At 47.5% G+C, this 25,546-nt stretch overlaps 2 protein-coding genes across 2 annotated transcripts in view; one reads left to right on the top strand and one right to left on the bottom strand.

The window, feature by feature from the left end:
* Nucleotides 1–10,444, top strand: part of adgrd2 (adhesion G protein-coupled receptor D2) — a 48,366-nt gene extending 37,922 nt beyond the window's left edge. Inside the window, exons 19-25 of the mRNA XM_083912248.1 lie at nucleotides 188–308; nucleotides 5,571–5,612; nucleotides 5,725–5,778; nucleotides 5,958–6,105; nucleotides 7,088–7,146; nucleotides 7,236–7,266; nucleotides 10,307–10,444. Coding sequence (XP_083768374.1) covers nucleotides 188–308; nucleotides 5,571–5,612; nucleotides 5,725–5,778; nucleotides 5,958–6,105; nucleotides 7,088–7,146; nucleotides 7,236–7,266; nucleotides 10,307–10,314 — 463 coding nt within the window. The 3' untranslated portion in view covers nucleotides 10,315–10,444. The remainder of the gene's footprint in view (nucleotides 1–187; nucleotides 309–5,570; nucleotides 5,613–5,724; nucleotides 5,779–5,957; nucleotides 6,106–7,087; nucleotides 7,147–7,235; nucleotides 7,267–10,306) is intronic.
* Nucleotides 10,445–23,259: 12,815 nt separating this feature from the next.
* Nucleotides 23,260–25,546, bottom strand: part of nr5a1a (nuclear receptor subfamily 5, group A, member 1a) — a gene marked incomplete at both ends in the record, with an annotated part of 36,924 nt that continues 34,637 nt past the window's right edge. The window contains one exon of the mRNA XM_083913139.1: nucleotides 23,260–23,513. Coding sequence (XP_083769265.1) covers nucleotides 23,260–23,513 — 254 coding nt within the window. The remainder of the gene's footprint in view (nucleotides 23,514–25,546) is intronic.

Genomic DNA, 25,546 nt, shown 5'->3' with positions numbered 1-25,546 from the left:
GGCCCAGGTAGTGTGAGTACAAACGGGCCTGGAGGGGGGGACAAGGACCCTAAAGCACGGGGCACGGGACGGAAGGACAGTGTGAGTGCGCCCTTAGACTACACACGCATGGGAGCGCATGTGTAATTCATGCTCTTACTGCTTTGCATTGTGGATTCATGTATGTGCACTCTGTGTATGTTCGCAGGGCCGTGACCCGTCCGGTTCTCATCCTGCTGCCGGTGCTGGGTCTGACCTGGCTGTGCGGCGTGCTGGTCCACCTGTCGGTAGTGGTCGCCTACGTCTTCATCGCTCTCAACGCCGTCCAGGTAAACCACCCAACCCTCACTTCTCTCATCTCTGTGGTTTTCAATGAGAAAGCTCTAAAAGCCCACTGTACGTATCCCTGCTCAGCAGTGAAGCCGAGCCAAACCAGGCCACGCCGGTTTGCCTTTCCCTTACCTAGTTTAAGCACACGAAGCACCTTCGACAATAGGGCCAAGGCCATGGGCGTCGGGACAAGACCAACCCACTTCTCAAGACCAATGATGTTGGACCCATCCACTTTTACCGTCTCTAATTCAGCGTAGTTCCACTCCACACCGCATTTTAGCTACAGCCTTTACCTCCATGCTGCAGCTTCGTTACACACCTCAGATTCATTTGATTGAATGGTGTTTGACTTCGATGCCGATTCCGTGTTTTCACCACTCGCTCCGGCTGTGCTTCCGCGAAACACCGCAGCAGTGACACAGCCCACTTTCCCACTTAGACAGCAGAAAGGTTCACAGAGCATCTTAGCATATCTGCTGCTCAGGTGGGTCATAGCATCATAGGACATAAGACCCTTTTCTGTTATTTTTTCCACAATCAGTAAATAGGCCGATGTAGACCCTTAGGGCGCACTCCCACTGTCAATCCGTCCCGTGCGCCAGCACGTGTCACGGCTAAAGTCTGGTTCCTTTGACCAGTGTGAGTGCAACTGTACAGCGTCTAGGAGCGGCACGCTTGCCGTCCATGGCCCGTTTGGGAGAGGTGGGCTTTAGTAAAGCACGTTTGCACGTGTACGAGCACGAGCGTGCGCACGTGTACGAGCACAAGGCCTACAGCGGCTCTGAGGTCATTTCCTGTGCGCCTGTTGGGACATAGAAAAAAGAAGGAGGGACCATGCGCGGACATTTAAAACAATGGCTGTGAAAGGTTCACGTTGGTGTGATGCGGAGGTGGAGTGTTTACTGCAGATTTGGTCGATGAAAAGATTCATAAACAGGCGACAAGACGCACAAAAACTCCGAGGTCTACGGAAAGATCTGGAAACAAAGCCACGCATCGCCATGACGTCATCAATGCGTGTGACGTGTTACGGCGTGATGACGTATAGGCAGCAAGAAACATTCGCTCCAGCCCCCTTGTGACCCCACAGGGACAAGCGGTTGAAGATGAATGAATGTTATTGTTGTGACGCCGTGGTGAATTGTCGAATAGTGTGTTTACGTGTCGTTACTCTTAAGTGTTGTCTATGCACACGCAACGTATCACGCGTAATGTCTACGTCTCCATCTGCCATAACACTATAACTGACTGTATTCACACATCTGCGCCCGTGCGTGTGTCTGTGTGTGTGTGTGTGTGTGTGTGTGTGTGTGTGTGTGTAGGAGTACGCAGAGAGTCCTTTGAACGGCAGGTCATACCACATCTACCTCCAGCTCCCCTGATAACGCAGCAGTTACTTCCTCTCTCAGACACTTTTCCCTCACTCCAACTTCTTCCCGTACGCCGTCCCTGTTTTTCTCATACTTGGTTCTCTCCTCGTCTTGTCTCTGTTCTTACCCCACCTACCCCTCCGCGCTCGTCCCCCGGTCTTTTATTAATCAAAATGAGCCGGCCCCTGGGTGACCCTCACAGAGCTGCTAGTTAATTTAGATTTACTGCCAGTGTCCAGCCGAGGGCAGATAACGCTACAGTAGGAGTTCTTCCTCGTGTAGGTAGGAGGATAATGCCGGGCCAGCCCTCCTTCTTCTTCATCTTTCAAGAGAAGAGTTTTGTTTTTTTACAGGGCTGCTTCAAAAGTCTATAAAAGAAAATTATTACGCGGAGTCTCACGGCCGAGGAAACAGAGAATCAGAGCCGCTACGGCAAAGCAGGGCTGACTAATACTGCAACATCAGCAGGTTTTAAGGGACTAAACTGGTCACAGTGTCTTAAATCACTAAATCTTACATCTGCTTCTGTCCATCAGATACACACACACACATACACACACACACACACACATACACACACACTACATAAAAGCAACTCTATTTCTGTCATTTATAGTCACATAATTATAAGATTATACCAAATAATCAAAGTTAAAATAATACTTTAAATGGACTGGGGCGGCTGTGGCTCAGTGCCAGAGTGGGTCGTCCTCCATTTGAGAGATCAACGGTTTGACCCTCAGCTCCCCCGGTCTGTCTATATGTTGCAGCGGTGAATGTTTATCGCTCCTGATGAGCAGGTTGCAGCTTGTAGCCTCTGCCAGCGTTGTATGGATGGGTGAATAACACACAGAAACACGTACGCCACGTGAGCCAGCGTGAGCAGATCAGAGCTCACTTTAGTGTTTTTACCTTTACACGCAAACACAACGCTGGAGCAGATCAGAGCTCACTTTAGTGTTTTTACCTTTACACGCAAACACAACGCTGGAGCAGATCAGAGCTCACTTTAGTGTTTTTACCTTTACACGCAAACACAACGCTGGAGCAGATCAGAGCTCACTTTAGTGTTTTTACCTTTACACGCAAACACAACGCTGGAGCAGATCAGAGCTCACTTTAGTGTTTTTACCTTTACACGCAAACACAATAATGAATGGTGGGAATAGCATCATTAGAACAGTTAAACCTCACAGGAAGGATGGTTTGGTTTACAGAGCCTCACACAGGAGGTTGCAGGTTGTTTACACCCTGGGTCCTATACCATCAGCCATTGTTGGTTTATTTGAGCAATGACATCTATTTACTTCAATTTGCAATCGTTGCCTAAACTGGATCGAGCCTTAATCATAGAGGTGGCAGACAGAGGCACCAGTATACGCCAACAGACGTGCTTGTCAGTCTCTTAACTGAACTTTTCAGATGTTGGTCTGAGACCCTCAACTCGTTAGGAAAATGTTTACTGAGGTAACAAATCAAGAGGGAGCAAGAGGAGTCCCCCACTGATGGACATGAGAAGGAATGGAGGTTTGAGAAACTGCACAGCGGCTTGAATTTTTTAAAGCACAGAAGCATTTTTACAGACAATGGTTGGAGCTATAGAAGGTGATAGTTGCCCAGCGATTCTGTAACTTTCTGAAAGCAACAAGCTGACATTTACGCCCACTGAGAGAGTAAGCACGGTTAAATTGTAACACTATGAATGTCTTCCAGGAGAGACAGTGAATGTGCACTGTTATCTCAATATTTGTTATCCCATCTCACCCTGCTCTACGACGGCAGGCTCTTCACACACATGTCCATTGGGGCTAGTGTTGTTTTTGGCGGCCTGTTTTACTTTTAGTCTAGTTTTAGTCAATAAAGTCTGAGCATTTTAGTCTAGTTTTAGGTCGCACTCACACTGTCCTTCCGCACCAGGCCAAAACAGGATTTTCAGCTAAAGCCTAGTGCGTTTGACCAGTGTGAGTGCAACCGCTCCGCGCATAACTGCGACCAGCTGGCCGTCCACAGCCCGCCTGAGAGAGGTGGGCTTTAGTAAAGCACGTTTGCACGTGTACGAGCACGAGGCCTACGGCGGTTCTGAGGTCATTTCCTGTGCGCCTGTTGGGACATAGAAAAAAGAAGGAGGGACCATGCGCGGACATTTAAAACAATGGCGGCGAAAGGTTCACGTTGGTGTGATGCGGAGGTGGAGTGTTTACTGCAGATTTGGTCGATGAAAAGATTCAAAAACAGTCGACAAGACGCACAAAAACTCCGAGGTCTACGGAAAGATCTGGAAACAAAGCCACTCATCGCCATGACGTCACCAATGCGTGTGACGTGTTACGGCGTGATGACGTATAGGCAGCAGGAAGCATTCTCCGAGGCCCAGGTAGTGTGAGTACAAACGGGCCTGGAGGGGGGGACAAGGACCCTAAAGCACGGGGCACGGGACGGGAGGACAGTGTGAGTGCGCCCTTATAGGGTGAGTCAGTCAGGTAGGAACTAAAAACACACTTTACAATCTCACAAATAAATACACACACACACGTTCGCAGCTCTAGTGGCTAACGCCTAAAGCTAGCGTTCAAACCCGACACATTAACCGTAGCCTCATGTCGCATGAGCTTTCTAAAACAGAAAGTATCGTTACGTTATGACTCGACTTACCTAAGTTGGCGTTGTTGTTAGTTGTCGCTAACCCTAACGCTAACGTTAGCACTGACCCACAGCAGCGGCGTCTTCAGAATCTAAATAATGCGCGTGTGGGGATTGAGGAAGTGACGTCGCTCAGACGCGAGACTGGGAGAGAAACTTCAAAACAATAATAATAATAACGTGACGAAATAACGTTGTTTCGTCTCGTTTTTCGTCAACGAAATTGCATCATATATTTCGTCTTAGTCGTCGTCACATGCCCAGCATTTTAGGACGCACTCACACTGTCCTTCCGCACCGCGCCCCGTGCTTTAGGGTACTTTCCGTAGACCTCAGAGTTTTTGTGCGTCTTGTCGACTGTTTTTGAATATTTTCATCGACCAAATCTGCAGTAAACACTCCACCTCCGCATCACACCAACGTCAACCTTTCACCGCCATTGTTGTTGTTGTTAAATGTCCGCGCATGGTTTGCCTTCTATCTATTATGTCCGAACAGGCGCACATAACGCTACCGCCGTAGGGCTCGTGCTCGTACCTCTTTCAAGCGGACGGCGTGGACGGCCCGCTGTCCGCAGTTATGCGCGGAACGGGTGCACTCACACTGCTTAAAAGTACTAGGCTACGGTTACGGTAGGATACGGTTTTGGCCCGGTACAGAAGGACAGTGTGAGTGCGCCCTTAGTTTCATCTCGTCTAGTTTTCGTCACATGATAACGGTTCGTTGACCGAGATATTTCGTCGTTTTTTCGTTGACGAAAGCAACGCTAATTAGGGCGCTGGCCTTCTTTTCAAGCGAAACCCGGTCCGAAGAGGGTCGGGCTAGGTATAGTTGAGTAAAGGGGTCACACTTTAATAGTATCTCCTCTTCTTCTGTACATCTGTGGACATGGAGGAGACAACAAACCTCAATCTTTTCCAAATTACATTTCTGGCACTGATGGACGGATAGATTGGAGAGATCCAACTTGGATTCAGCTCAGCTAAGCGTTGAGCGCTGGATCCAACTGCACTCGTGCCAAAGGGGAGTGGGAAACCACACAGGCCGAGAGCACAAGGAGGGTTTTTGCAACCCACCGCTCTCTTTTTGTCGGTACGAAGTATAGCAGAGTTTGACTGGAGTATAAAACTGACTTGATGGAGGTGCTGTCAATAAAAAGCCGTGTGAATGGAAATGGAATTTATTCTTCTCCGCTTTCCACATTTCACATGCCTCACGTCCCTCTCTTCTTCTTCTTCTCCTCCACAGGGCCTGTATATCTTCTTAGTGTATGCTGTTTACAACAGTGAGGTAAGGAGGCATTCAGCCCATTGTCAGTGCTGCCGCCTGAATATCAGAATGTATCTTTGTGCGGTATGTGCGGCTGCCAAACCAGTGGGTGTAAACACTGCTTCTCATTTAGGTGAGGAATGCCATAAAGAGGATCAAAGAAAAGAGAAAGGCCTTATCTTTCACGGTGAGTGAGTAAAAAGCTCCATCAGCACAGCACACAGGATACATTTTAGAGGAACTCTGACGTTTTGTGTCTGCAATTATCATTTTTTAAGCAGTGAAATAGAAGAGTCCACATATTATACTTTATGATAAATTTATCACTTTAGCGCTTCTGATGCTGGTGCCGTCGTGTATTTTCAGAACTGTTCCCAGCCGACCAGCTTCCTCCCTTCCCAGAGGGCCCCGATAACCTCCTGGGGCCGCAGTCCGCCCACCCCCTCCAGTCCTGAGACCAGTGACACCTCTGGACCCCCCAGCTCCACCTCCACATCATTGGTCATCAAGAACGGTAGGCGTCATACCCTGGGGCTCGCGGTACGGTGAAACCATAGACTGGACGTAGCGTCTCCGTCAGGGTCCGGTCCCTCAACTTGATCCAATTTTCCACGCCTACAGGAGTCGCCATCTTGTCACTTTGACTCTGCCTCGTTTCCTCTTACCAAAAAAGGGCATGTATGTGACGTTGGGGGGAGGGGCGTACGTCCATCTGGCTGACGTTTACCTCCGAGGAGAAGTGAGGGCCAGAGGCTAGCTGTCACTCACGAGGCCACGCCCCTATTATTCATAAACTTTAACCTCCAATAAAATAAAAACTAGCCCCTCCCCCTCAGTGTTGTCATGGAGATCTGAGCTAAACACAAAGACTAGAATGTTCTTTTGTCCTTAAACAGGTTTAATGATGCTGTGTTAACGGCCTGTTTAACATGGGGCTCAATGAGAAACTGCTCTGTTATGAAACCTGCCCCTAGTGGACACTCAGAGAACTGACGCTGATGGAGCAAACAGGAAGTCGCTCTCTCTGTGGGCGGGGCTTGTTTACAACATATGCACAATTATTGCCTGTTTAAAGAAGGAACGGCACTCGCCTCTTGCTCTGAATGGGATCAGCTTTTTAGAAAGGTAACCCCCTCGAAAACGAGGTGGTCCATCTCACGGGGGAATCCTGTCCTAAAGAGATCTAAAGCTCAATCTTATCTGATTATTATATGAAGTTAGTTTAGTTTTTTAAATATTAACCTGCTTTCTATGACCGCTGAAGTCGTCTGTTTGTCGTCTTCTATGTTTGAAAAGCTACAACAAAACTCTGAAACCTAAAACAAAATAACAGAGATCTGCACTCTTTGATTCCTTTGTCATCCATGTTCATATTGTCTGTATGTCTTTGTGTTGCTCGTATGTCACAAACGTTTTCACCTTGCACACGAATGTGTGTTGGCCCTGGAGGAGAAATGCAAACTTTAAACCAACATAGGTGCGTTCTTGTCTTTCAGAGAGCTTCAGAAAGGAAAGCTTTGTCAGTTTCTCTTTAAAACCAGCGTCAGGAAACCAAGTGAGTAGCGTGTGGGTGCATTATCACTGCAGTATTGTTGTAGCATACTGTTTAAAGGTGGACTGAGTCTGTCTTTTTAATTCAAACAGGTGGTCCAGCTGACGGGGTTCAAGCCATCAGGTACGTCTCTATCGTCACTTCACGTGTTATTGACCCCACACAGCCTAGAACAGTATGTTCACTCTTTAAGGGCGCCCTCCCACTGTGCCTCCGTCCCGTGCCCCGTGCCCCGTGCTTTAGGGTCCTTGTCCCCCCCTCCAGGCCCGTTTGTACTCACACTACCTGGGCCTCGGCGAATGCTTCTTGCTGCCTATACGTCATCACGCCGTAACACGTCACACGCATTGATGACGTCATGGCGATGCGTGGCTTTGTTTCCAGATCTTTCCGTAGACCTCAGAGTTTTTGTGCGTCTTGTCGACTGTTTTTGAATCTTTTCATCGACCAAATCTGCAGTAAACACTCCAACTCCGCATCACACCAACGTGAACCTTTCACTGCCATTGTTTTAAATGTCCGCGCATGGTCCCTCCTTCTTTTTTCTACGTCCCAACAGGCGCACAGGAAATTACCTCAGAACCGCCGTAGGCCTCGTACACGTGCGCACACTCGTGCTCGTACATGTGCAAACGCGCTTTACAAAAGCCCACCTCTACCAAACGGGCCGTGGACGGCCACGGCACCAGACGTGGGTCACATCCGGCTCTTTATCCATTTGCGTTAACGAGGAGACGAGCCACAGCTGGGAGTGAACCACGCCGACCAGCTCCAACAGACATACAGACACACACACACAGGGAAAGACACAAGCAGGAGAAACAGACAGAGGGAGACAAACTCACACAAAAGGAAGAGGGAAGAGACGGACAGGACCTTGATCCTGACCGTTTTAGTTTAGATCTGTTTAACCAAACAAACTGAGTACTCGCTCCTGTTTTTCGTATCCTTTGATTTCACCGGCGACGGGGCGCGGCCTTTAACTTTGTGTTGTAGGGTTACTGTCGTATAAAGGGACGTTTCTATCAAATGAACCCAGGGATTAATGAATCTAATTCAATCCAGATATTATCAGTGTGACCTGAAAATTAGCGAGGAAGAAATCAACCGTCCAATTAAATCTCAATGAGTACTTTGAAGATTGTGCGTGTAGGTGTGGGTTGAACGGCGTGCGCTCCGTACTGCGGGTGTCTGACCCCGCGGTGAAGACAGAACCAGGGAAAATACATCTCTCAATAAATGTGTACAGCTTATCAATGCCATCACGTAAACATGTCTGAAAACAGCGAATACAATATATATATGTGTGAAATCCCAGCAGTCACCTGTGCCCTCCGTGCCTGCGTGGTAGGAATGCATTGAGCTCTACGTGCCGTCTCTTTGTCTGGTTTTAAATCACACTCCATAGGGAATAACTCAACACAGCCTTTAAAGTAAAAAGAAAACATGTTTCTGGATTTATTCTGCGCTTCCTTGAGTCCTGAACAGACACCAGCCATGGCGTAGACGCGTCCTCTAGCAATACTTCGGGCGCACTCACACTGTCCTTCTGTACCGGGCCAAAACCGGTTTTTCGGGTAAAGCCTAGTACGTTTGACCAGTGTGAGTGCAACCGCTCCACGCACAACTGCTGCCAGCTGGCCGTCCACGGCCCGTCTGAGAGAGGTGGGCGAGCGTGCGCACGTGTACGAGCAGGAGGCCTACGGCGGTTCTGAGGTCATTTCCTGTGCGCCTGTTGGGACATAGAAAAAAGAAGGAGGGACCATGAAAAAGTTCACCGTGGACTCAGGTCACAAAAACTCTGGTTTCAGCAGCAACAGCTGCCTCACACCCGATGTCAGCTGGGATCGGCTCCTGCGACCCCGACAGGGACAAGAGGCTGAAGATGAATGAATATTGGTTATTTTCACACTGACAGAGGGCGCTTGAGGCTCGTGTGCCAGCATCCGCTCCTCCTTTTACTCCTGTACCACTGAACATTTAAATTTAAACATCAACCTTTAAAGACAACTGAGAACACCTGAACACAAACGCCCCCAAAAATGAAACTCAGAGCAGCAGAGAGAAAGTCTGGAGTCAACAAGAAACTTGTGAGGGACCGGGGGAGAAGTGGAGGATTCTCTTATTGCAGTAAAGAAGGCAAAAACAGCTGATTACGGCTAAAAGCTTGATGGTTACAGCAGAGGAACAAGTTCACAAACGGGTGCTTGAACCACGAGCTGCAGGGAGAGGGAGTCCGCGGTGCAGTTGCGTCTCCACGCCCAGGTCGTTGCCAAGGCGATGGATATAAATGACTTTGCGGGGGGAGCTTCTTGGTGTTTGCGCTTCATGCATCTCCACAAACAACGCCACTTAACGTCCAGCGTGACTTAAACATGTTTGTTTCTTCATTAAGCATTTTTTAGCTGGTGCGACTTAAACTCCGAAACAACTTATAGTCCGTAAAATAATAAAAATATAAGTGTTCAGTGTGTAACGATGGTCTGAATGTTGTTTTCAGGGTGTTTTACCTTTGTTCTTAATTCGTTCTTAACACAGAAGACAATTTCCTTTCACGCAAATCGCTTTAAAAGCACTTAGTGTTGCAGAAAGCATTACCTAATAATGACTTGAGTCTTAACAATTGACAAGTGACCGGGGGAGAAAGAGCCAAAGGGGGTTTTATTGCCCCTAGATCGTCTCTGTTTACCTGCGCGGTGTAGCGCATGAGGCCTGTGTGAAAACTGCCCCGGTGCCTTTTGTTGATCTGAATGTGCGGGCGAACACAACAGATGGTCCCCGCACTTCCAAGTCACAGTCAATGGCTTTAAATTGCCTGGCAGTCGGGGGAAAAGCAAGTTTTTGGACTCATTAGACGTTCAGCCGTCTGCGAGCAGCGCCTGATGGATGACGTTTGAGTGCCGCTCGGCGCTCATTGTTGCCCGACGAGACAAAGGAGAAGTTCATTCCCTTAATCAGGAGCAGGCTGAGCTAGCTATTCACGCCGGCAGCCATTAAGCACTCCAACACCTGCTCTCTCTCTCACTCTACCTTTCATTCCCCCCCTTTCTCTTCTCTCTTTTGTACGCAAACACACTCGCACTCCTCAGATGCAACAACATTAAACACGGGATTGAACCGGGAGTCGTAGCTAACTCGTTTCTTTCACTTTGTTTCCCCTCAGGTTGTTGAGCCCCACATGGAGTGGATCCTGATACGCAATTTAGAGTAAGCACGCGCCACGCCGGAGAAGAATGGATGACTGGACACACACGGATCCCACCTGAGGAAGTGCAGTGCCAACACACACACACACACACACACACACACACACACACACACACACACACACACACACACACACACTGCTGCGAGGTAGAATAAAATAAATATGAAGAAGTGAGCATCACCGTCTCTCACACTGTCACGGTTCTGTTCTCAGATCAGTGTTCGCCAACAAAATGGACGCGTTTGAGGTGACGCCACGGACTCACTGCCAAAGTCTGTGAGTCCTCAGCTTTGGAACCAATACAGTGTTGACGTTTGTTTTTCATGGTAATGATCATTTAATGTAACGTCTACACGTCCATATCTGTGTCAGCTCACAGTCGGTTTAACACACTAAGGTTTTCGGTGCCGTGGAGCAGATTGGCAAATGAGTATTAGGCCTCGTCCACACGAACACGGGTTCATGTTTGAAACCGAACCTTTTATTGGCCCCGCAAAATCCTCCTCCGTCAGCTGGTCACGTCTAGAGCGCTCCACACGTCTCCATGGATGAAACTGACTGTTTACCGCCGCCCAGTGTGACGTCAGACACTGGTTTTCCCGTCCACACACGACCTTTTGAAACGGGACTTTGACAAAAAGTTCACCCTGGACTCCGCTCACAAAATACTCTGGTTTCAGGAGCAACAACTGAGGTTACGTGTGGATGAAAGGACGAACGCGGTTTCAAGAATACCCGTGTTCATGTGGACGGCCCCTTAGTCTTGAACCTCTCCGTTCATTTCCAATTTCCAAGATCCATTAAAAGAACAGACACAATTAGACCTAAAACCAATCAGAGCCACCAAATGATGATGATGCACTGAGCGACACGTGCAGGTTGAGGTTCTCCTGGTGGCCAGAGTCAAAGTCCTGCAGGTAAGCAGTGACTGAAATGTGTTTCTGAAAACAGTTGAGGAGAGAATTCAACAATACAGGAAGAGAATCGTGACTCATGTTCGATCAGCGCTGCCTAGTTTCACAGTTTGATCAGAGTGAGAACTTTCTCATTCAGCGGTTCAAAGCTGCCTTCACACCAAACACGATCGCCTGAGACGCTTGTATCACAGCGCTTGCTCACGTTGGTTACACTTTTAATCATCGCTTCAATCACAGGTAGCACCCGAGGTTGCTAGCTAACTGAAGCTAACCCCCGGCTCAGCCTACTCTAGTGCGTGCTAAATGGAAGTTATGCTAATGCTAACAGGGGTCTAAATGCTTCTAAAAGAACAGAAATGAGCTCTCAGATGAAGTGTGTGGCTCTTAAAAGAGGCGGTGTGTTGCAGTGAGATCAGGCCGTCAGTGATTTAACCTCCGGAGCCGTTCAGGTGCTGCCCGACCTCCTGTAGATCAGACCCGGAGACGCTTCACTCTGCGCTGACGACTTCTGGATTATATCCACAGGAACAGTCTGAGTCCCCCCAAGGACTGCAACAATGGCGGCTTTGGTGATCCTCAGTGACGCTTACAGCAATCTCAACACTGATTGGATGTTGCCGCGCGATGCCGCGCGATGCCGCTTCAAAAGTTAGATTTTTTCAACGTTATTCGCGTTGCTCCAGAGGCTTTATCTGTGCGGCGTCTTGCTTCTCAATTTGCGTCTTTCGCGTTTGGTGTGAACGCCCCTTAACAACTGCTGAATGGAGAACAGCAGTTACGTTAATGACCATGATGCTCCTCCATCAGTCGTCTTAAACCCGCCCCACACGAGATAAACTGTTGTGGTCAGTCAGACCTGACGGGTAGATACCAGTGTTAATAGCCTGCTAGACGTGAACACAGACTCAAACTCAGCACGAGGAGGAGGTCGGGGTGGCAGACGGGGTCGAACGAACACACGGCTTTCCAAGTCACCTGAGTTCGTGTCCAAGTTTTAGGTTGTTTCTAGTGAACCGACGCCTGACGTGACTTATTTTAAGCCAATCCAGGATCTTTCTGGAACCCTAACTACCATATGTTCCGCACTATAAGGCGCACCACATTATAAGGCGCATAGAACAGACGCTACAGTGGAGGCTGGGGTTACGTTCTGCATCCATTAGATGGAGCTGCGCTGAAGGGAACGTCAACATAACAGTCAGGGGAGGTCGTCTTGTTGCTTCCTCCACTTCGGTACCATTGATTGGTTCATGTTCAACTCTCTGGCTGCTGCTCTATTCCTGTGTTCTCCTGCGTGACTAATGGCCTTGAGTGTAAACTCTGCGTCGTAAGCGCGTCTCTTAACAGGAGCCATTTTGGGCTCTTTACACAAACACACATGGAAATGAAACGGCACGCTTCACGCAGTCGTATATCTCAACATGCACCGCGCTTTACTTCTTCTACGGGGAAAATAGAGTCGGCGGCTGCTCACCGTAGTTGGAGACCTGTTGTGGCTCAATATTGGTCCATATATAAGGAGGTAGGGAATGGTATGACCATGTTCACGAGTGAGGGGACGATGGAGTGCGAGTTTGGCCGGATAATCGGAGCAGTGGGGGCGGTGCTGCAGTCGCTCTACCGCACCGTTGTGACCAAAAGAGAGCTGAGGAAGGCAAAGCTCTGGATCTACCGGTCAGTCCTGGTTCCTACCCTCACCTGTGGTCATGAAAGCTGGGTCACGACCGAAAGAACGAGGTTGCGGGTACAAGTGTCTGAAATGTGTTTCCTCAGGAGGGGGTCTGGAGTCTCCCTTTGAGAGAGGGGGAGAAGTTCAGCATCCGTGAGGAACTCGGAGTAGAGCCGCTGCTCCTTTGCGTTGAAAGGAGCCAGTTGAGGTGGTTCAGGATCATCTGGTAAGGATGAACCCTGGGCGCCTCCCTAGGGAGGTGTTCCGGGCACGTCCAGCTGGGAGGAGGCCTCGGGGAAGACCCAGGACCAGGTGGAGAGATTAGATCTCCACACTGGCCTGGGAACGCCTCAGGATCCCCCAGTTAGAGCTGGTTAATGTGGCCTGGGAAAGGGAAGTTTGGGGTCCCCTGCTAAAGCTGCTGCCCTCGCGACCCGACCCCGGATAAGAGGCTGAAGATGAGATGAGATGAGATGAGATATAAGGAGCACCGTATTATAAGACGCACTGTCGGCTTTTGAGACATTTGAAGGTTTTTAGGTGCAACTTATAGTGCGGAAAATACGTTATTTCATTTCTTTTCTCACCAGATTTAGTCACTGTGAGGCCGTTTCACAGTGTTGACTTAAACACTCTCATCTGTTGGTTTTGGAGTCGCTGTAATTGACCTGTCCTGTTCTTTAGGTGTGAGGACGTGTTGATGAACACTGTAGACAGTTGTGTCTGTCTGATGTTTTGTATTGTCTCTGGAAAGACACACGCCGCTTTTGTTTTCAGCTGAATGACCTGGAAAAGTAATCGCCTTCGTTGTAGTGGCTGCAGAATCTCATCAGCACATCTGAACACGTCAGTTAATAGAAATATAATACTTATGACATACAGGGGACATACTTACTTGTTCTTGGCTTAGAGTCACCAGATGTGGGAATAAAGCCTTCCATCGACCTCCTACTTCAGCTGCCGTTGTCCTTCCTTCATTTTCCATTAAAACAAATACAAAAATGCTCTTATCACGTCATGTAAATAGCTTTACAGTACAGTAGTAACTCCATCTCACCGCTAACAGCAAAAGCCTTTGGCCCCAATACAGCAAGATAGTGTCGTTCATGTCTCAGATTTTCATTTTCAGCGCGGACAACCAAGTAGTAAAGTGTGTTTACGGTCTTACTGTTGTAAATAGATGAATACACACAGTTTTAAATGAGACTGTAGCTCCACAGTCACTGTCAAACAGCAGCAGGAGGAGGTGGTGAGTGTTAATCACAAATGTCTGCATCAGGCGTGTCGTTAGACCTCGGCGTTCGAGGCTGAACCCCCTGACCTCTGTGCCTATTGATAAAAAAAAGTTGAATATGATGATGAAAACAGCCAAGTACAGGAGACTTTTATGTGGTTGCGTTACAGCCACAGATGCAACACTGTAGCAGAGACAACCACAAAATTCTGACGTGTCCACACTGACTTGAACACGCCGGGTGTCTCCTTTAAATCCTCTCAGGAAGATGTTTACGGACGCACTCCCACTGTGCGTCCGTCCCGTGCCCCGTGCTTTAGGGTCCTTGTCCCCCCCTCCAGGCCCGTTTGTACTCACACTACCTGGGCCTCGGAGAATGCTTCTTGCTGCCTATACGTCATCACGCCGTAACACGTCACACGCATTGATGACGTCATGGCGATGCGTGGCTTTGTTTCCAGATCTTTCCGTAGACCTCAGAGTTTTTGTGCGTCTTGTCGACTGTTTTTGAATCTTTTCATCGACCAAATCTGCAGTAAACACTCCACCTCCGCATCACACCAACGTGAACCTTTCACCGCCATTGTTTGAAATGTCCACGCATGGTCCCTCCTTCTTTTTTCTACGTCCCAACAGGCGCACAGGAAATGACCTCAGAACCGCCGCAGGCCTCGTGCTCGTGCATGTGCGCATGCTCGTGCTCGTACATGTGCAAACGTGCTTTACTAAAGCCCACCTCTCCCAAACGGGCCGTGGACAGCAACCGTGCCGCTCCTAGACGTGGTACGGTTGCACTCACACTGGTCAAAGGAACCAGACTTTAGCCGTGAAACCTGTTTGGGCACGGGACGGAGGCACAGTGTGAGTGCGCCCTTAGATCCCGAAAGCCTGTTGTTGACCAGGTACCACCTCCCCTGAATAAAACGCAGGGGAAGCAAAGAAAGAGAGCATCTTCTCTGACCAGCTAGCAGATAAGGGGCCGTCACATGATCAGCTTTCTGCACTGGGCTCACCGCGAGGTCGGGCGCAGAGACCCAGTAAACGGCTAAATCAACGTTAGCATAAAAACAGCAGTTAGCTTGTCAACTGCCTCTTCACAAACCTGGTGTGACTAGAGATTGTGATACGACTTTTAATGTAACGTTAAATAGTTCGGGAAACTCTGACACACAATCCTCCATCTTCATAACCGGCTTGATGTCGCTCTCTGGTTGCCTAGGAAACCTAAACGTCACACTCAAAGCTTCTATCACATTGGTCGAGCTTTTGAAAGGTCAAAGTTTGACTGATTTGAACTTTGAGCGCAGCGGCAGAGAGGCTAATCTGAGCGGTGCGCGCCGCTTCCCCGGGCGCTAATGCCACCTCCATAGGAAATGAACGGCGCGGCCGGAGCAAAGCGTTTTCACCGCGGATCGTGCGAAGGGACCTTCAGCCATTTTAACCCATTTTCTTTTAGCAGCGTTCTGGTTTCTAATAATATTCCTGTTCTTTAAATGTTTGCGTAGATTTCTGAATATAAGCAACGGATCCATTTCCCTCTGAAGCCTTTTGTTCCACCGTGAAATATAATTACGCTTTAAAATATGAAAGAAATCACAATTAAAACACTTTAATGGTGAAATGACAGGTGTCACAGTGAGACTGATGCCCATTCACATACACTGAATGATGCTTTTCCTCTCCAGTAATGTTTAAAAGTGATGTTTTATGTTTTTGAATGTGACTGATGTGAATAATGTGTGTAAAGTGTTAAATAAGTGATAAATGAGACGAGGCTGAACAACAGCCGCACTGCGACCGCTGTAGTGAATCACGTCCGTGCGGAGTGTGTATCATCGGTGCACAGTTAATCCATGTTGTGACATAAAACACACAACACACACACACACACACACACACAAGGGGAGCTTTACTTCACTGAAATTTATTGATGGTTCGATGCTATTACAATAAAATATATTGAAAGAAAACAATGTTTTGGTCACATTCTTCTTTTTGTGAGGAAAGAAAAAACACTTCAGTTAAAGAAGGGACCGTCAACTCACAGGAGAATCCAAAACGTAAGAGCGGAAACAAAGGCAATACCAAGAGAATCACTTCCACGACAGTAGCGATTTGACCTCAACATAAAGCGGAGAACTTCATCGGTTGAAATGTATCTTCATCTTGCAGTAGATATTCACTTCACGACATAAATATACTGTACAGAGTGCTAACACAGCTAGCTCAACTGGAAAACCAAGATGTGTGTGTGCGCGTGTGTCTCTTTGTGTGTGTGTGTGTGTGTGTGTGTGTGTGTGTGTGTGTGTGTGTGTGTGTGTGTGTGTGTGTGTGTGTGTGTGTGTGTGTGTGTGTGTGTGTGTGTGTGTGTGTGTGTGTGTGTGTGTGTGTGTGTGTGTGTGTGTGTGTGTGTGTGTGTTCAGGCAGACATTGAGTTAAGGCAGGCGGAGTGATTGTCTACGATACCTTGAAACAGACAAACAAGGAATGATTCTTTTTAAAATGTCCACAGTGAGAAAAGTTGAGCTGCACAACATCGCAAACGCTGCTTTTTGACCCTGTCGTCGTTTTTCGGTCGTTCTTTGTGACGGAGAGGGTGAAAATGACTCCCATTGTCTTCACCGCTGAGAGTCATGTGCTCTCTGGAGAGTAGTTGTTGTTACATTTCGACATATAAGTGTCACGGACGCACTGACTGCTACAAACACGCAGAGCAGCGGTTCAGGCTTCTGATACTGTGTGTGTGGGGCCGATAAGGCCGGCAGGGCTGTCCTCCGGGCGTCTGATGAGATATTATGTTTCACGTAGATACAGGAATATTACAGATATTCCTATCAGTGGAGAGTTTTAGCGACCTGTGACGGTCACACTTCAACCCCAACAGATGTTTCTATTCACGTGGAATTCCTTTTTTCGACACTTGCACTCGTCAAATAAGACGTCAAGACAGTTTTTTCATGTAAAAACTATTAAAACTGCAGTGGGCAAGTCTTGCAGATGGACTTTCCGACTCTCACGCCCCTCCCCCTCTTCCACCGAGCTCCTCCCTCTCTCTCTCCAATCGAGTGCTCGTAAGTGCGCGTGCACCAGATTCCTGTGAATGCGCCCGTGTCTTCTCTTATCGATAAACTGCATGGAGTACACGCTACATCGAGGTAGGCTGGCTAACTTACTCATAGATAGCAACTGCTAACGTCATTTAGTGTATGCTAGCTTGAGGCGTGTGTCTGTGATATTGTAACATGATGGAGTGGGGTGGGGGGGGGGGGGGGGGGGGTCTGTGGCGTGTGCACGAACTATGACTGAGTCTGTGCTGAGTGGACAGGATGATACAGGCGCCGTGTATATTTGCAAAACCAAAAACAGGCTCTAGCATATTGTTAGCTTCAGCGAATATGATCAAACAATTGTTGCCTCCTGGGACTTTAGCGGAGAAATCCCGGAGAGATGCTAACAGCCGAATGCGGCTAACAGTGATTAGCTCAGGGCAGCATGGTGAAGGCATTCAAAGGTCTTTTTTAACCACTAATGCTGCTGAAAATAACAGCAAACCTCTGCAGCAGCATGAGAAGAGTCCCTACACACAAAACAAAGCAGCAACAGCGTAGTTAGTGAAGCCAGAGTTTATTAAAGAGTGTTTTAAAGACTTACCTACTGGCCCCTGTACCAGCTCCTCTCATAGTAAAGTCCATTACAGTGAAAGGAGCCCATTGGTGCTTTGTTGTGTGTGTAGGGACTCTTCTCATGCTGCTGCAGAGGTTTGCTGTTATTTTCAGCAGCATTAGTGGTTAAAAAAGACCTTTGAATGCCTTCACCGTGCTGCCCCGAGCTAATCACTGTTAGCCCCGTCCGGCTGTTAGCGACTCTACAGGATTTCTCCGTTAATAGTTGTTACATGAAAAAAAACTGTCTCGATGAAAGTGTCAAAAAAAAAGACCACGTGATGATTTTACGCTGGAATTTCACTCGTTATTTATTCATTACGACGTTACGTTGCATTTACGTTTGTCGAATAATGAAGACATCGTTTAATATTGTCTCTTCTAAACTGAAAATAAGAGCTGGATCTTCTAGAAACAGAATGACTCAAAAGACGTTCTGGTGTCGTCCTCATTAGAAAACAAAGAATAAAGAAACATGAATCAGAATAAAGCACTAATGACCTTTATGTTGCTGTCCAGTACGCCCACCTGACACTCTGTATACAAGCTCATTTTGTTAAATCACATACTTTTATCTGTATTTTGAGGATTAAGTGGAGACACTACAGTTAATTTTTAGATTTGGAAACATTTATTCTACTTCTGTGTGTAGATTTCTCCTCGTTAATCCTCAAAGCAAGTTCAGTCAAAAGCAACTGGACTCGGTTATTTGCCAGGAAGACGTTTCACTTCTGATCCAAGAGGCTTCATCAGTTCATGGACGCATCTGACCAGGACCAGGACCAGGCTGGGACTGGACCAGGACCAGGACCAGAACCAGGCTGGGACTGGACCAGGACCAGGACCAGGCTCTGACTGGGACTGGTCCAGGACCAGAACCAGGCTGGGACTGGACCAGGACGAGGCTGGGACTGGTCTAACTAACTGGTGTGGAGATCCAGGTATTTAACCTCTCACAAGGCCGATGATGTCACTGGAACCCTTTGTGATCCAAGTGCGTTGGTTGGGAAGTTGGTTTCGACTTCGTTAGTGCTCTATTGAGTCTGAACGACAGTCGTTGGGGTCACAGGAGGCCATTTGTGAACAGCCACTCTAACGACGTTTTTTTGCTACTTGGAGCACAAAGGGTTCCAGTGACATCATCGGCCTTGTGAGAGGTTAAATACCTGGATCTCCACATCAGTTAGTTGGACCAGTCCCAGCCTGGTCCTGGTCCTGGTCCTGGTTCTGGTCCTGGTCCTGGTCCAGTCCCAGCCTGGTCAGATGCGTACATGAACTGATGAAGCCTCTTGGATGAGAGGTGAAACGTCTTCCTGACAAACAACCAAGTCCAGTTGCTTTGGACTGAAGCTGCTTTGAGGAGAACGACGACCTGGACAAATGAGAACCTTCACAGGCTCCTTGTTAACATAGACATAAACATATAAAATGCCCTTTTCTAAAAATTTAGACTGCACTGCAGTTTCATTTACAGACACCGCCCTTTCCAGTGACGTCCCTCTCTATGTTCTGAATGTTTTTACTGAGGGGTTCGTTCAGATATTCACATTTTATTCCTAAAAACATGGAGAAACAGTTTTTTTTAACATCCAAAACCACTTCTGTAAGAACTTATGTCGACATAATCTAATGTTTATGATTCCTGTTCTGGAAATGTTTGCAAATCAGTGCATGTTTCTTAAGTTAATGGCGTATTTTATTCTCTTATATTCAAACTTAATGTTTCAGAAAACTTGGAATACAAAAATAACTGTGAACAATCAACTGGGGGAGTGTCATGGTGACGTCAATGAGGTTCTTTCACCTTTCACCTGTCGTGTCTCCCCTGAACTCTTTAACCCGCCGCTTCATGTCGGATGTACCTGTCGCACTTAAACACAGAGCACGCAGGGCAGAGTGGCGAGGACCGCGGGCCCACTCCAGCGCACGATTGTCAACCGCAAGCATGTGACTCTGTTTTGATAGTTCAGTGAAAGCCGGTTACGGCGGCAAACACCCGAGAACAGGTGTGTGACACACTGGATTGCATTTAAAGCTATGGTCTATTGGAATATGGAACATTGGTAATTGTTATTAACATCGTTCATACGGTGATTATGGTCCTGTAGTCCGATCTACACGACGTGAATAACAAAAAGAACCAAACAAATCCAGTCAGTCTATCAGTCGTAGGCCTGCATAGAAGTTGACCAATGGGAGCCTTCTGGGACGGATGGCTCCCATTGGCTCGTACGTTCGTCCAATCCCGTCGTCCCATCTGCCTCTCGTCATCCCGCCTCGTGCCCTCCCACTCCTCCCTCCCTCTCTGTAAACTCTGAGCAGCTAGTGATTAGCTTAGCAGCTCAGCTACCGGAGCGTCTGTTACCATGGAGACGGAAACAGATGCTGAGTCAGCAGATTTTTTGTTCAACAGGTCATCTTTGTGTTTTATTGTTGTAGATGTTCCATAAACAGCCTCCATTAGTCTGTTTCCAATACTGGTTTATGACTGTGAAAGTCCACGCTCTGATAAACGCACGTCAACACACGTTAGCATACGTAAGCCTTGTGTTTTTAGCATTGTAAGCTAAGGTAGAGACGCGGCAGAGGCGGGCGTGTGGTTTGGAGGCTAGGGAGGGCGATACGAGCTCACGGGGAGGGGTTTTATTGTGTGCATGTGTGTCGGGGGGGTCAGAATGTCGACCAGAGTTTTAACTTGTAAATGAAACAACAACAACGTGTAGCTGTCGTGGTCACGGCCGCTTGTCGACATGAACACCAACAGGAACCAGAGAGCAAACGTGTGAGTGGGTCTAACACACACACACACTACTGAGGGCTCGACATTTGATTGGCATTTGATGGCATTGATCATTCCTCACATACTGGGGGGGGGGGGTGCCCCTCGGTGTAAATACTCACTATAAAACCAAATATATAAAAAGAGCGAGAGCCGCAGGGTCGCAGGAGAGTCAGAGAGCGTCAGAGGTGGATGAACACGTTGATTTGGGGCTTTTTTAACAGGATTTGTTGACGATACAAAAGAAAGAAAGAAGCATTAACCGTATTTACAGCGAGTGTGAGCGTAACCACGTTCGTTACGGGCACTGGAAACCAGCTGTGCTCACTGCAAACATATCCGTGTCAGCACACACTCAGATCGGTCCTTCTCGGGTCCACGTACAGCACGGCGTGATGATGAGTGCGAGTGTGAACGCGGCACTGTCATTTTTGGAGGAGCCATTGTTTCTCGAGGCTCTTCAACAAAGAAGAAAGAAAAAAAACGTCAAACCAAATGTTGCAGATGCGTCTTTCTCCTCCCCGCGTCGTCTCCGTCAGGCGCCTCGGTGAAAACGCACAGATGCTTCCTTTTGTCTTTCACGTCTTTACTCCGAGACTCCTTTTGCACATTGTCTCCCCCCCCTCCTCTTCCTGTGTCTCTCTGTTCTAGCGTCGCTGTGTGGAGTTCTTCCTCCCTCTCTCCGTCCGTGTCCCTTCCTCTTACGCGTCTTTCTTTCTTCTTAAGAGTTCGATCAATAACTGAAGGATGTGTGTGTTTCTTAGCATGTCTGGCTTCTATATATCAATATATTAACATCTACGTAGATTAAAAGAAAACTATATTATATCGAACTCCATATTTCGCTCTTTTTTTAACATCGTTGGCAAAACAGTGAGCGCGGCTCGTCATCCCGAAGCCTGTCTCCGTCTAATAAAGATTAATAATCACGTAGAAACAGCGTCGGTCAGCTCAGAACCGCAACGTCGCATCGGACGTTTCGATCCAAAATAGCTAATTTGACGTTAATTTTTGGAAAGAAGCTAGAAAAAGTGTTGGATCGTTGCACGTCCGCTCACCTAGCAAGCGTTCAACAGACGTTTCCACGCGTGTCGTCTCGATTTGCGGTGCGACGGTTCAACGTGAGCCGACCAGCACCGTGTTTCACAACAGAATCCCTAAAGTAGCATCGGACACAGTGTTACAGTGACATCACGGTGATATTTGGGAGCGGCTGCTGCTTCGTGAGTGTTCAGCATGCATGCAAGCCGGAGTCTGAGGCTCCGTTCACACCGCAGCTCACAGTGACCTGATGTTTACCCTCGTGTGTGACGCGTATCTGATTCTTCTGACAGTGTGAGCAGAACAAGAACCATTGAATCTGACATTTGCCATCAGAATCAGTCCACGCGCTACTGAATCAGATACGTATCAGATCAGATTATCACATTTAATGTACCGTATTTTCCGCACTATAAGGCGCATAGTCAGTCAGGGCTGGGGTTACGAGTTGGAGTTTGTCCTCCAGCTGCAGCCGTCTCGCTCTGTTCCCTCTAAACTCTGTTTAGTCTTCTTTACTTGGCGCAGGTCGTCTTGTTGCTTCCTCCACTTCGGCACCATTGATTGGTTCATGTTCAACTCTCTGGCTGCTGCTCTATTCCCGTGTTCTACTGCGTGACTAATGGCCTTGAGTTGAAACTCTGCGTCGTAAGCGTGTCTCTTAACAGGAGCCATTTTGGGCTCTTTACACAAACACACACATGGAAATGAAACGGCACGCTTCACACAGTCGTATATCTCAACATGCACCGCGCGTTACTTCTTCTACGGGGGAATTAGAGTCGGCGGCTGCTCACCGTAGTTGGAGACCTGTTGTGGCTCAATATTGGTCCATATATAAGGAGCACCGCACTGTCGGCCTCATAGTGCGGAAAATACGGTACTTTGACCTCATTCTGACCCACGCTGCACTGTTTTGTAAATGAATGAACAATAAAGTTGATTGCAAAGAAAGAAGTGTGTCACAGGAACAGAATCAGAACAAACATGGAGGACAGCAGTGAAGCAGGCGACCAGTGGAGGGAGAGGGAACCTTTAGACCTCATTAGTATTTGGGGGGGGGGACACTTAAAACCATGAAGTCCTACAGTGCCGGGTTGCTGTTGACGTGTTCTCGTCCGTAAACACCGTTGTGTTGTGATGTCATCAACGATCGACTGTTCATGCGGGTCACTTCAGGAGCGTGAGAATCCGTAGACAACAACAAAAAATCAGATTTAAGCAATAAATCAGAGTTGCATTGGGACCTGCAGTGTGAACGGAGCCCTGGCGTTTGCCGGGCCGCTCCGTGGGCCGTAGAAAATCTCGTTGGGGATGTCGTGTTTAGATTTTTGAGAGCAGGGTAGAAAATCCAGTCTATAAAGGTCATATTAACGCAGCTCTGCAGGATATGAAAACACTGAAAAACGTAAAACTACATTGAGTACAGATGGAGCTTTTATAATTCCAAAGTCTAGAGAACATTTCCTCCCGTCCAACTCAAACAGACGCCCTCGCGCGGACGACCCAGTGGGAACCCGTCTATCTTCGTTTGATGTTTTCACACTTTCCCTCCCGTACGCACACAGTCTCACCTAGGGAAACCACACGTGAAGGTGGGGCGTACCCCTCACACGCACGCTCGTTTGGCGTGCAGCATCTCGATGAGCAGGTTGTTGCAGGGCACCTCTCCGCTCAGGTGCATGTAGCACAGGTAGTCCTCGGCCTGTGTGCTGAGGGAGCGCAGCTCCGGCAGCCGCACCACCAGCTGGCTGAACTTCTCCTGGAACTGAGGGTAGGTGGACAGGGTGTACTCCAGCAGAGCCCCGTTCACCTGCTCCTGGACGCCCTCCACGAACGCCTGGTCCTCGAGCAGCTTCACATCTGCACGAACGCACAGAGGACAAACATGGATTATGACTCAGCGAGGGGAACATGTCTCTCTGGGCTGCACAGTCTGGTACTGTTTGTTTAATCAGGACCTGAAATTGAAATGTTCTCATGAGGACCCGAGCAACGACTTCTGTGGCTCAGTGGTAGAGTGGGTCGTCCTCCAATTGAGAGATCGGCCGTTCGATCCCCAGCTTCCTCTGTCAACATGTCAAAGTGTCCTTGGGTAAGACACTGAACCCTGGGCTGCACATGGGTGTGTGAATGTGGTGTGAATGGTCAGACTAGATGGTCTGTAGACGTCCACTGCCATCAGCAATGTGGTTGGCCGGCCAGGAGGTCAGTGCCACCGTTACCTTGGTAACCGAAGACTACTGCATTACACCTCACCTGGACTACAAACTGGACAACTTCACAGAGAAGGTACCTGCCTGCGATGTCAATTTACCATTTACCAACTGAAAGTCAGGCCAGCGGAGGTTCAATTGAAATTGCTCTGTTTATTTTTATTTTTATTTTCCAAAATAATTTGCCTTTTTGGAGACTTTATCATTTTCCAAAAACTAGATTTAGAACTAGAACTTCCAAATGCACAAAAAAGCCTCTTGGAGCAATATCCTAAATTCAACAGGAAGTCGGCCATTTTAAATTTTATGGCCATTTTCTGGCGTTTTCACGCGTCGCACTTTAACAAACTCCTCCAAAATTGTTTTTATCGGATCAAACCATCGTGAAAACTTTTTACTGCACAGTGCGATCGTGACATGGCGCCAACGTGACGCCTTTTTTTTCACCATTAAAACAGGAAGTTGTCCATATATGGTCGGATCACCGTCCCTCCCTATAACCCTAAGGTGTTAGGGAGTTAACCCTCCTGTTCTCCTAAAGGTCAATTTGACCCCATTTAATGTTTAACATCTCTAAATAACGACGTCTTTTTGTGTTTTTTTGCTTTATATTTATGACTTTTCCTCATTTTATGGGGACGACTCATAAAAAACCTAAAATTATCATGATTATATATATTTTTATTGTTCTTATCGTACATGTACTTGTCTCATCGGTGTTCCTTTGGGTCAGTTTGATCATCTGGATGATTTAAAACATTATTATTATTGTTTATTTTACATTTCAAATATTATATGAGGTCAAATTCATGCTGCTGTCCTTGATAACGGACGTTACTTTCATTCCAGATGTTACAAATAACACAAAATAGCACTTAAAATAACAGACTTTCTGTAAAACACACACACAGAAATCCCTCCATGCAGTTTAACATCAGTGATATTTTTCATTCTGTTAAATAAAAACATAAAGTACCCGACTTCACTTGAGTCACACAGGGATTATGATCATTTTACACATGTTTAACGGTCAAATTGACCCCAAGAATAAATGGTGTTAGTCAAATTTGAGGGCAACAGGAGGGTTCAGATGCGTTTGTAGAAAGTCTTTTTTTGCAGATTCTTTAAAAAGGTGCAAAAAAAGACGTATTTGGATAAAAACTGCACCGTTTCTTGGCAGAATTGATTTTTGAAGGCTCATATATTTGCATTGAAGCTGCTCAAAGCCACTGAATACAACATTTAAACGCTTTCATTCAGAGACTGTTTACAAGTAATTAAATATCCAATATAAATATAATTAATTTTAGTTTTACATCAGTGTGTTTTATAACATCCTGCTGCACGAGAAGCATCCATTTATGTTATAAACCGCAGCTACTGGGGTTTTGTGCGCTGTGTCTATACTTAAGTATGAAATAAGGTGGTCGCATATGTGTGTGCGCGTGTGTTCACGTGTGTGTGTGTGTGCGCGTGTGTTTGCATGTGTGTGTGTGCGCGTGTGTTCACGTGTGTTCGCATATGTGTGTGCGCGTGTGTTTGCATGTGTGTGTGTGCGCGCGTGTTTGCATGTGTGTGTGTGTGTGTGTGTGCGCGCGTGTGTTTGCATGTGTGTGTGTGCGCGCGTGTTTGCATGTGTGTGTGTGTGTGTGTGCGCGTGTGTTTGCATGTGTGTGTGTG

Source organism: Echiichthys vipera (assembly GCF_963691815.1).
Source record: "Echiichthys vipera genome assembly, chromosome: 4".
Lineage (NCBI taxonomy): Eukaryota > Metazoa > Chordata > Actinopteri > Perciformes > Trachinidae > Echiichthys > Echiichthys vipera.
The sequence above is the reverse complement of the archived record's forward strand: the minus strand, read 5'-3'. Positions and strand labels throughout refer to the sequence as shown.